A 12,493-nucleotide genomic window follows, 5' to 3' on the forward strand; every position below is an offset into this window, starting at 1 on the left:
AAAAACATGCTTCTGGATAACTTAAAACGAAATCTTACCTGTGCATTCCCAGGACTTGGAAGACAGAGAGCCAGAAAGGTAACGGTGAGTAGCCTGCGAAGGTAAGAAACTGAATGTAAATCCCAAGGTATATTTGAGAGAGCATGGATCTCATGCTAGTGTGTGTGTGTGTGTGTGTGTGTGTGTGTGTGTGTACACATGCGCATGTAACTGGGGATTGAACCTAGAGTGTTCACACCAGGATACATCCCTGACTTTTAAATTTTTTATCTTGAAATAGAGTCTAAGCCACTGACTTGCTTAGGCTGGACTTGAACCTGCTGTATTGCTGCCCCAGCCTCCTAGAATGACAAGATTACAAGTGTGCACCCCCACACTGTATTTTTAATGGTGATTTCACTGTGTGTTTATGGCAGGACAGGGCATACAGTGAAGAAGCCAAGAGACCCTCCAGATACCCTAAACCATATCTAGTATAAGCTTGCCTCTTCTAGATTACACTTTTTAATAAAGGGTTTCACTGCTCAAAAAAAAAAGAAAGTCCAAACTCTGTGGGATGCACAAGGCTCTGACCGGTTGTCTTGGGTCTTTCCTCTTTAGGCAGGAGGCCTTCCTGGTCTTTGAGCATCTCTATTCTGCAACAATTACAGAGTGAACAAGCTATCATGCCCTCAGCCATGGAAAGGGGAAAATGTGAACTTGAGGCACTTTGAGTTCCACTGAAGCACAGGGTCATAGGAAGTCAGTTATCCAGAGCTTTGAGACCTTAGTCCCCACAGGTGAGAATCCTCAGTTCCACAGGACCAGCTACAGAATGTGGCCTCAGATCCTGGTGGAGGAGGTGACTGAAGAACCTGCACAGCCCAGAGAGAGGACAGAGAGGGAGACAGGAGGAGAAGCCAGCACTGGGTCAGGCCAGTGCTGCCACTCCAGGGCCACTAAGCCTCTCTGTGGCTACCTGTGATTCAGCCCTTCACCTCTCCTTAGCTTTTATTGATAAAACTGTGGTCACTAAGATCCTTCCCAAAACACAAAGTCTATAGCACCTCATGCCCATTAAAGTGACTATTTTAAAAAACACAGAGAAAATAACAAGTGATAGGAAAGATGTGGAGAAACTGGAACCCCTGTGCACTGTTGATGGACATGTAAAACTGTTGCATTCATGGTGGAAACCAGTGTGATATTTACCTCCAAAATTAATCATGAAATTACCACATGGTCTAGCAAGTCTACTTCTGGGAATACCCAAAAAGAACTGAAAAAAAGAAGTAGAAGGGATATATGTGCATTCATGACCACAGCACCATTATTTACTCACAACAGCCAAAAAGATTGACACATTGTGGTGGATGAATGGCTAAACTGTGTGTGTGTGTGTGTGTGTGTGTGTGTGCAATGTATACATTTTAGGAAGAGCAAAGAAATGCCCCTGGGTGCCATGGCAGCTAGGCTGGGGGTAGGGACAGGATGGTTACGGAAGACTTCCTGGAAAAAGTGATCTTGGAGGCTTCTTCTTTAGGTAGTAGACCTGGGGACCAGGCTGGACTGATCAGCTGGTGACTGCCAATGTCCACCAAGACTTTGTAATCCCCTCCTTTACAGAATGAGTGTCAAGAGATTACACAGCTCACTTACACCCATGCCACCTGGCCCATGTGAAGCAGCAACCCTATATACTTGAAGCATCCAGAGCTAAGGTGACATCCAGAGAGAACAGAGCCTGGTGTGGTGTGAGCACATGCAAGTCCACTTCCCTCATCTAGCCTCCAGTTCAATGAACCAAGACCTTGAGCATTCACAGGTTTTCATTTTATCTGAGTGCCTGTGTGAGTCAGGTTCTATAACCCTGCAGATAGCTCTGACCTTATAAAGTACAAAGCCAAATCCTCGGGCTTTTGATATTTGCAATGGCCAGAATTATATCTGGAAGGAATGAAAGAACAATAACAAATTATTTTCCAGTCTGTATATTATGAATTTCAATGTTTTCCTGTTTCTTCACATGAAGTTTCCTTTTGGATGGTTATAAAATCCTGTCTCGTTTATGTTGGAGACAGAACAGGCTGAGTGTATGCAGTGGACTTCAAGAGCTGGTGGAAAGGGTGTGCTAAGCCCACCTCTCCCCCTTCTCCTTCTCCCCCTTTCCTCTTGGCCACAGGCAGCCCCAGGATGGTCCAGCCCCAAGCCCAGCCTCCTGGAAGCACCACAGCCTTGTCCTGGGGGCCAAATAAGCTCCAGGCTACCGGGGAGGGTTTCCAAAATGAAATAATACTCAGGCACTGTGGGTCCCACAGCATCACAAATAGCTGCACCTTGTCAGGAAAACCCTGAAAAATGCCAAAAATGAACTATCATTAGGACTGGGGATGGAAGGGAGTCCATGCTCCGAATTGGTCCCTGGAACTTTCTAAATCAGGTGGGTTCACCCATTTTGTGCACATCCTAAAATATGAGAAAAGCTGGGGAGATTGAGCAAATATCTGGCCTGTCATTCACATGTGGGTCCCCGACCTAGGACAACATTATTGCTTAGTTCTCAGCATGAGTGCACACACACACACACACACACACACACACACACACACACACGGTTAATTTGTGTAAAGCAGCTTTGTGTTCCAAACTTTTGCAAGATAAAGGCTGCACAGATGTCATGTAGATAAAGTTCTGCAAGGTTTAAGGATTACCTGAATGGAATTGCAATTTCTGCAAAGAAGAGCAATACATTTGCTTACATGTATCTCTGTCTGCAGTCCCCGCTTTTCATTGGCTTGAAACTTCTGGGTCGCATACCCTTTGTGAGTCTCACACAGACATAGAGCAAATTCGGCCCACGAGTTCAGCAAGTCTGTTTGCTTGTCCAGCAGCCGTTGCAGCAAGCAATTGCTAATCCATCTCCCAAATTTAAAAAATATATTAAAAAAAACCTGTGTACAAAGTTTATGTCCTTTCCAAAAGAGGAATAAAGCACTGAGATGTTTTGCAGATCTCTCTCTCTCTCTGATGCTGACTTCTGAAGCTGTTAGAAAATCCCCACTCTCAAAAGAAACTTCAAGATGGAAATTACAGAGACGCAGCTTTTTATAATTAACAATGTCATTGCATCACTAGCAATGCCTTTCCCAATACCCTGACACCGCCTGAATCGCAGCCATAGACATTTTCCACCCACCAGGGTTTTCCGAGAAGAACCTACCTTCTTAGTCCTGGCATGTCCAAGATGCGCGGGGAGAAGAGGCAGCGGGGAAGGAAGGAGCTGGCGGCCGGATGCTCAGACGAGCTCCGCGGGCCGGCGGGGCTCCCGGGGACCCTGTTCCAGGCGGAGATCAGAGGCAGGGCTGAGGAGAGCCGGGTGCTTCCAGCCGCTGCACAGCCCTCGCGGAAGCACCTGGTTTCGCTTAGCCCTCTTCAGTAATTCAGCATTAAACCAATTGGAGGAGGAATGTTAAAAATGAACACTTCATTTTCTAAGTATGTTAAACAATGCAAATGGGGCCTCAGTCTGGACACAGCTGGTTCAGATTACAGAGCTCACCAACTGGCTAGACTCCTCACAACAATCTTGGGGCGTCTGCCAGAGCCAAGTGCTCTGAGCTGGGAGGGGAGCCCGGTCCTGACGCCCTCGGCAGCAAGAACGTTGGCTGCAGGCTCTGGGCAGGCAAGTGCAGGGTGGGCAGGTTTGGGGGCACGGACTGCAGGCTTCCCGGGGGTGAAGGGGCCGGGTGGGGCGCGTGCACTCTCTGGCTTGGCCCCTGGGCGCGAGGAGGGGCAGATGACAGCCCTGTGACTAGAGGAATTTGAACTCATGACGGGTACACATGCAGGAGGCAGAAAAGTAGGATTGACAGGGAAACCAGAACCCACTGAGCAGAGGCTTTGGCGAGTGATAGGGGACTTCCGATTTCCCAGAGGCAGGGACGGGGAGCAGAAGAGGAGAGGAGGATGGAATCTTGATGTTACCACCAGGCTTCCCATCCTAATGTGGATGTCCTTTCTCTGCACTGGTCCCCTCATTTTCCCTGGCATTCCTTGCTTTCATTAAAAGTATCCCTTGGCTTGAAAGTGATTTTGACAAGTAGGAGACTTAGGTGAAAAAGATAAAAGGAAAAAGCAGAATATGAAGGATAACACAGGAGCCCTGGGCTAAGTCCTTTACATTGATGATACTGGTGATTCCAAAGTGTTTCTTTTTCGTAAGCATTGAGACCCCTTTATCAAATGAAATCGTACCAAAGGAACTATCCTACAAAAGACTAAATGAGTTGGCTGTAGTCCAAGGCCTCCTTTCTTCCTTCACCTTCTCCTGGCTCCCTCAAAATCCCTACCTAAAGCTCAAAAATGGTGTAGAGGAGCTGCTCTCTCCTCCCCGCAACTCCCTGTAGTAGGAACTACCTTCAATGCCGTAAAAGTGGAGGTAAGAGAGGTCAGGCAACTTCCCCATGCCCACATTGCTATTCACTGATGCCGCTGAGCTTCTAGGTCTGCATATTGAACACAGCCTTCTCAAAGGACATTTTTTGGGGGGAGTAAGTAAATAGAATCCCATTCTACAAATACATTAGGCTGAACAAGAGCAGAATGTTGACAGTTGTTGAGTGTTCGCTTTGCTATTCTATTTACTTTTCATGTGTTTGAACTTTCTAATAATAAAACAAAATTTAAAATACATTTATTTATAAGGTTGTTCATCTTTCCCATTGCTTGTAGTAGTAAAAGATTATACACTTAGGGTCCATCAATAAGGCACAGCAGATTTAAATTCCAAAATGGACAACAAATAAAGTGCAGCCATTTTTTTTAAAGGTAGACCCCAGAAGGCACATTTTGGTTGATTCTATTTATATAGAATTTGAATTCAAGTAGTCACTGGGAGAGGGCACATAGGGCTTTCTAGATACCACTAATATTCTACTTGTCAATCTAGGTGCTGCTTACAGATCATGTGTAGATCTGGGATTCCTGAAGTCTTGCTGTGTGACCATGAGGAAAAGACTGAGGAGATTCTTTATGCAAATATAGAAGGATTATTATTTTGTAGGTCAAAGTGCTATATTGGTTATTTCACATAAAGAAATCTAATATAACAGTGTAAAAATATAAATATATAGGTGAAAGCTATAAGTGTAAAAAGTAAGATATAGAACTGTGCATAAAGCATACCACCATTTGCAGTTTGAAAGCGTAGATAAGCAAATTATTGTTTGTGTATGGAAAAGACCTCTACTGAAAGATACACAAGAAACTGTTGCATTGTTCATCTTAGCTCAGATGACTATAATTAATTGTCACAGATGGGGTGACTGAAACAACAAACATGTATTTTTCACAGTTCTGGAGCCTAGACAGCCAAGGTGAGGATACCAGCACAGGCTGGGCCTGGTGAGGACCTCTTCCAGGTTGCAGGTGGTCTTCTTATTAAGTCCCCGTGTGGTAGAAAGAAAGAAATTAGGGTCTCCTTTACGAGGACCTTAATTCCATTTGTAAAGGCTCCACCTTCATGAGTTAATCACCATCTAAAGGCCCCACCTCCTAATATCATTGTATGAGGGATTAGAATTACAACATGTGCTTTTGGGGGGAACAAAATATTCAGTCTATAACAGTCTCCTAGGAAGGAAACTGGATATAGGGTTGGGGAGCAGATGTGAAAGGAACATTTTCCTTTGCTGCTTATATTTTGGTGCAATTCCAATTGTGTGTATCATGTATGTATATTAGCCTTTCAAACTATGAGATTAGGTTAATTTATAAATACATTATGTTGGGGCAGGGAGTTTTAAATTACTTTGTCCATTTGCTTCATGGATATTATCAACCTTCCTACAGGACAGGAAGGGAGAAGAAATCAATATGCCTGTTTGTCTTGAGCAAATTGAAGACCTTGAAATCAAAATTGTTCAGGGACCCATCTTAGATCAGAGACTATTTCCATATTAAAACTGTGATGGTGGAGGAAAATGAGGGTTGCCATAAAATGTGGGGCTGAGTCTTGCTTTTGCTACTTACTATTTGGATGACTGGGCCAGTAACTTCATCTCTTAACATCTTGATTTTCTCATTTGCAAGGTGGAAAAAATACCTGTCTCTCAGGGTGGCTATGGGAATGAAATAAAAGTTAGATATCCTTATAACTGTCACTGTGTCCAAAATTCCATTTCCTACACAAAATACTGTTACTCAATAGTAAGTTACCCACTTCCACAGAGCAATCACAACCTCACAAAGTACCTCAAATTGTTAGACAGGCCTGTCATGAGCTGAATCCAAGTCTGCTTTCCTGTGTGCACCTCACATGGGCCCTAATTCTCCCCTTGGGCTACTCCCTCTTTCACTACAGGCCTAGTGCTCCTGAAAAGCTCCCCTTGTCCACCATTTGGCAAATATCCTGCTAATGTCAAATTACATGTTATCTGCAGCACTCCCCAATCAAGTTTTTAAGAAAAAAGGAGGCTCCTTTGGCATGAACTCCTGAATGGTCCTTGCCAGGTTCTAGAGACCATACTTCCTTTTCTAGGTGTGTTTTCTTTCCTTCAGTTACAAAATAGGGATCTCAACATCTGTCCCACTTTCTATCATCAGAATCAAATACAATTACAAATATAAGACAGTTTCACAAATGTAAATTATAGCCTAAGTGTAAGAGGACACCATCTGCTGAAGAGGCCCTTCCAGGTTTCGATGAAGCTCAATTTTCTCACTATATCTTGGGGTCAGGAGACAAATGGGCAATTTTTCCAGGCAACATGGTGGCAAGTAGGTGGGTGGGGCATCACACAATTGTGCATTTAATGATATATTGGACCTTTAATATCAAATCATTATTTTTCACTGTTCAAAAAGAATCACATCACAATGCCTTTCTAGAAACAGATTCAAAGCAGGGACAGTGATGTTATTGGCTATCTATCACAGTGCTAGAACCTACATATCCCTTCTCTGATCCCCACAATAATCCCGAGGAATAGGAAACACTCCATTTTGCAGATGAAGAAACATGCCCTGAGAGATAAGATAATAAAGTGTGCAATCTCCAGCTCAAACCAAACCCATCTGATTTTGAAGCCCTCATTAATCCCAGTTTACCAAGCTTTTTTGTTTTGTTTTGTTTTTTTGAGACAGGGTCTTGCTTTGTATTGCAGGATAGCTCTGAATCCACTATGTAGCCTAGGCTGGCCTTGAACACAGAGCAATCCTCCTGCCTCAGCCTCCCAAGTGCTGGGATTACAGGTATGTACCACCACACCTGGCTAAACATTTTCTTTTCCCATTACTGGGGATCAAACTCAGGACCTTGCACTTGCTCTGCAGGCATGGTGCCACGGAGCTACATCCCCACCCCCAGTTTACCTGTCTTATCCTTGACATGGCTGGTCCCTTCCCTTAGTGTTAGCTCCCTGGGAACACTGCAGAACTCCGTGGGCCCTTCTATAAATGCTTTCTCTTTTTCTTAACCCCTTTCAATTCTCATATTGTCCAAACTTGGCCCAAACAACCATAAAACTAAAATAACAGCTAACATCTGAGTTCAGTGGTGGTCAGGTTCGACTCCACCAAGCTTTCTCTGCTGCTGGGGTAATTCTACTGTTTCCCATGCCTTCAGAGGCTTCCTCTCTCCTCCTTCCTCCATCAGGCTGCGCAATGACTTCGCATCTCAGCCATCTCCTCACCTAGTATCACCTCTGCAATCTAGCTAAGTTCTCATCATGAGGTAGATTGAAGAATAAAGAAAGGTAAAAGGAAGACAAGGAAAATTGGAATTTTAAAATTTTACTTTAAAGAAAAACTACAACTTCAGGATGCAAGCCCTGTTTAAACTTTATTTTCTCTTTCTCTTCTCCTAAGACACAATAAGCATGGACAATTCCCTCAGGCCTACAAATTGGCCTTTTTCACTTATGAATGGACCACTGTTTTCCCTTGTCAATTGCACTTCTTCCCACCAACCTCCACCCTTTGCAGTCTCAGAGTTGTAAAGGTGAAAGATTTTGCTTTGAGAAGAAAGTGCCAGAGCATCATGTTACAGAAGGGTGGCAGCCTAGGGAAGTTATTCCAAAATGGTGGTGGCCTAGGGAAGTTGTTTCAAAATGGCGACTTAGGGAACTTATTTCTCAGGATTTGGTTCATGGACACTGGACCTCTATACCCAAGAGAGAAAGAAGCCTTACTACCGCTCCAGCTGGCAGCAGAACTTGTATCATCCATGTAGTGCTGGTTGTAGGTGCACGCAGAATGTAAGAGTTGTGGGATCAGGAAGGCTTCCACACAGATTTCAGAAGAAGGCCTGGCAGGCCAGGCAGTGTGCTCCTGAGAGGACAGTATGTGAAGCTGTGAGTGTGAAGCCAAAGGTGTGTTGGAGACCCCAGAAGTTTGGAGAAGCCGGGAACATGGATCATTTAAGGAAAACTGCAAGTAGGGAGCAAAGATGGCTCCAGAGAGAAGTAGTGGGAGCTACAACCACCAGAAGCACCATAGGGGTGTAGCCACCCAAATCCTTTGGAGTTCATGACTTGCCACGGATTGCTAAGGATGCTGGAAGAGGAACTTTGGGATTTAATGTTTGCCCTGATGGATTTTGGACTTGCTTTGTTCCCATTCCTTTGTATCTCCCTATTTTTTACCTTTTGGAATGGAAATGTCTATCTTGTGCCATTGAATGTTGGAAATCTTTAACTTTCTTTTCATTTGTACAGGGACTTGCCTTAAATCTCCGAGATTTTGTACTTGGACTTTTCCATAAAGTTGAAACTGTTAGGACTTTGGCAACTCTTAAGAGATGGACTAAATGCCTTTTGCATAAAGAAATGTATGTGAGTCTTTGGGGGCCTGTGGAAGAATGCCATAATTTGAGTCTGGATGTCCCCCAAAGCCTCATTTGGTCAGAGGTAGCTGAATCTGGAATGTGTGATGCTGGGATTAAGGGCTTGTGATTACTAAACCACTATACGTGAGTGAGTGTTTCAGCACTGCCTTAATCCCAATAGACAGGATGGGACAAAAGAGGCAGAAAGATTCGGTGAAGGCCCCTTTGTTGCCTTTGCTACCTTGTGAATGCCATGTCCATGTTGTTTCTCCACTGTGATGCTTGTCTGACATGCCATCTTGCCTTGGAGCCAACTGACTATGGACTGAAACCTCTATGAACTGTAAACTAAACAAACCCCTTCCCCTCCAATTTTGCATGTCAGGTATTTTGTCTTAGCAATGAGAGAAGAGCAGCTAAAACTCGTGGATAACCGGACAGACAGTATAGTGAGACAGGAGATTAGGGTATGGCAAACTGGCTGGGCAAGTGGACATGACTGTCAATCACAGAGATCAAGGACACATTCACCCAAAGTTGCATGTGGGATCGATCAAAGAATGTTATCTTTAGTTCTTCTGGCACAGGATCAAGAAGGTTTTGATAGGATGACCTAAATCTGACATCAGAATGGGGTATATAAAATATGGCAGCCATTAACCTTTTTGCCACTGTAAATTTTTTCAGTGGCCGTCTCTGAACTCTGTAGTGTGTACTTCTTTTACTTCTTTAAATTGGCCCACACTCACTCTGTAGAGCATATTTCTTTTCCTACCTACAATGCCTTTAATAAATGTAAAACCATATTACCTTTTGTACTTGTCTTAACCAATTCTTTGTTCAGGACAGCAAAAGCCTAGAAAGAATCTCTAGTAGAAGCCCATAGCACCCCTGAACCTCAGTAACAGAAGGAATGCACATCCTAGACCACCCATCTTGAAGAAAGCCTCAACACTCCTTAAAAATACCCAGCTACAAATCATAATGCATCTCTCCCCCTCTTGAGGGCTCACATTCTATTTCCTCAAGCATGCACTTTTCAATTACTGCCTAGTGATCTCTTTATGCCTCTTAATGTATACTTCCTGAAAATTATTCTTTTACAGTGAAAGTCAGCCAGCCTTCAACCTAATTCTACAGGTAGGATGGTGGTGTTAGGTTCTCTAGCTCCGCTTTGGGAACCTCTTTGGACCCAGTATAATGACAATCACTTATCCAAAACAGTGCCCCCTAGGACTCCTAGTGACATCTGTATTAAATATATAGTGCTCTATTCTCTAACCCTATTTGTTCCAGAGTCTTTGAAGCTTTTCCTAACTTTTCTCAGCCATCTATGACTAAGTTACCTTGATTTCCCCTCCATTCTCCTGACTGCATTTTCTCCAAACCCCTTTCTTTCTCCTTCTCCCTAACCAAGGAGTGTCACATCCAGCCTCTCTGCTCTCTCCATTTTCCTATCTTGAGATTAGTCACAGGTACAATCAATTAAACCACCACCATTATGCAGAAGACTTTTAACTAAGTCCCTCTCACTATCCCTGACTTTTCTTTTACTATGTAGACCCAAATAGTCAACTTTTTGTGAAAAAGACCTCAAATCCATTTCCTCTCCCAATGTGGCACCAAGTCAAGGTAATTTACTCCCTGTGGCTGAATAAAAAGATAAAATGATTCCATCTTAATGGTGGTTTTTGAGATTTGAACTTGTGATGGTTTGAGTGTTTTTTTCAAAACAGAAATATCTCAGTGGTTATGTATGATGATAAAATAATACATGGTCTCACATTGGGGCTTATTATCTATGCAGTCTAGGGCTAGTTTTGGCAGCTCTGTCCTTTCATATTACCCATAGTATCTTTCTGTGTAGACTGAAATGGCTCCACAGTGCCACACAACATTTGAGAAGTAGAGTGGGAGAAGTTGATAAACACATCCACTGCAAGGAAGCCTGGGAGATATAATTTTTAGTCTACGAGGTCATATGCCTGCTTAACTCAGAATATTAGTTTTCTTACCATGAAGCAGAGGTAGGCATCAGAAGACAAGCAGAAATCTTCCAGGAACTCAGGGAGCACCAAGTGGCCTCTCTCCTTTCTTTAGCCATCTTTATTTCTGTAGCAAAGATATTGTTAAGGGGCAATTTAGCTATTTATCTTATGAATAAGCAGCCAGAAAAAGACAGAGTCCTAGGTGGATTCAAGGTGGTCAACCTTTCCTTTCTTTCTTCTTTTTTTTTTTCCTTTGGTTTATGCAACTTCATTGAAGAAAAATAAATCAGTTACTCACAGAGCTATTAGTTGATCACTCATCCATTGACAACTTGCATCATTTACTTAGTGCTATATTAAACAGTGTATTGGAAGACAGATTAACTAATAGCTCCAAGCCTCTTGACAATTTTTTTTTTTTTTTTTTTTTTTTGTAACAGGGATTGAACTCAGGTCCTTGCACTTGTGAGGCAGGCAGTGGAAACAGCTAAATCCCCCCCCCAACAATTTAACTGAAAATTACAAAATGTCTTAAGACCCTATTTTGAAATACAAAGGGTATTTGAGTTTCAATTTCCATTCTCTGTAGTACAAGAACAGATCGTTCCTTTATTGCCATGCATAAAATACATCACATTTTCTGTTCTGCTGATGCTATGAATTCAATACCAATTCTCCAGACACATCAGTTATGAGCATAAAGTATATCACGTAACCTCACATCTCGAACAGTGGAAGGCTTAACAAGAACGGATGCTGCTAGAATAATGCTGCTTCCTTGCCATGACACCAAGCATCCACCTCCCAGCCACCCTCAGCTGGCTTCTTCAGCAGTTAGCTGTGATGAAGGCTTTAAGTCTCATAACCAAGTTAAGAGTGACGACATTGGCCACATAATACACATGCTCCATTTTTTAAAAAATTCTGAATCTTGGGCAACTGTTCTAACTACAGTTTCTAAAAGCAGTTATTGTCCAAAGCTGGAAGAACTTCAGTCTTCTCAGATGAGCATGTGAATGAATGGAGGGATGCAAACAAAAAAATAAAATTAGAAAAGATGAGGTCTGATAGGGGAGCAGCCGGATAAGAAAATAAAAAAACCCAATAACTTAAAGTTTATTCCAGCTATGATGCAGGCTATTCTGATTATAAGGTAGCATCACTGGCATTCTTCTGAGTCCACTCTCAAGATATCCTGTTGTACTTGTCTCTGTCTGCTGTATAGATCCATGCAATCTCTGGCACTAGGGGGTCATCTGGGTTTGGATCACATAGCAGTGAACAAATGGATAAAAGAACTTTAGAAACAGTTAAAGCAGGGGACCACTGTGATCTTAGAATATCGAGAGAAATGCTGCCATCACTATTTATATTTGGACGATAAATTCTTGTTGTAAATGAAACTTTAGGTGATCTGAAGGGGTAGTCTGTAGGAAAATGAACTGTCAAAAAGAATAGGCCACCTTGATATGGGCTGTCACTGGGTCCCATAATTGCGGCTTGCCAATGGAACACGTCATCCCCAACTAGGCCCGCAGAACACTGCTGGAGGGTCACGGGCCAAATCACTAAATTCCTTACTAATCCGCTTCTGCGCCATGGTCCGTGCTGTCCCGGCCTCGGTGTCCGCGTGTGCTCGGTCCCGCCGCTTCTGGGTGGTCCACGGCTCCCAGCGGCTCAGACACTGCCCTTCCACTACGCC

At 43.3% G+C, this 12,493-nt stretch overlaps 1 protein-coding gene and 1 long non-coding RNA gene across 3 annotated transcripts in view; both read right to left on the minus strand.

Annotated features, from left to right (window-relative positions):
* The window catches only part of Fbln5 (fibulin 5), a 71,893-nt gene extending 68,167 nt beyond the window's left edge, over window positions 1-3,726 (minus strand). The window contains exons 1-2 of one of the 2 annotated variants that reach the window (XM_010616319.3): window positions 2,739-3,027; window positions 39-93 (exon numbers count right to left, since the gene is read on the minus strand). In XM_010616319.3, coding sequence (XP_010614621.1) covers window positions 39-93; window positions 2,739-2,794 — 111 coding nt within the window. In that variant the 5' untranslated portion in view covers window positions 2,795-3,027. Of the gene's footprint in view, window positions 1-38; window positions 94-2,738; window positions 3,028-3,199 lie in introns of those variants that run through there. The other variant, XM_010616320.3, reaches the window with a different exon arrangement.
* Window positions 3,727-6,014: 2,288 nt separating this feature from the next.
* On the minus strand, window positions 6,015-12,480 carry LOC104856812. The gene is made up of 3 exons (XR_002025090.1): window positions 12,255-12,480; window positions 10,819-10,915; window positions 6,015-6,098 (listed from the first exon to the last, which is right to left on the minus strand). It is a non-coding gene; the product is annotated as an uncharacterized LOC104856812 (long non-coding RNA).
* Between the last annotated feature and the right edge of the window lie 13 nt (window positions 12,481-12,493).

Source organism: Fukomys damarensis, unplaced genomic scaffold, assembly GCF_012274545.1.
Source record: "Fukomys damarensis isolate Sample0158 unplaced genomic scaffold, DMR_v1.0_HiC HiC_scaffold_21, whole genome shotgun sequence".
NCBI classification, from domain to species: Eukaryota; Metazoa; Chordata; class Mammalia; order Rodentia; family Bathyergidae; genus Fukomys; species Fukomys damarensis.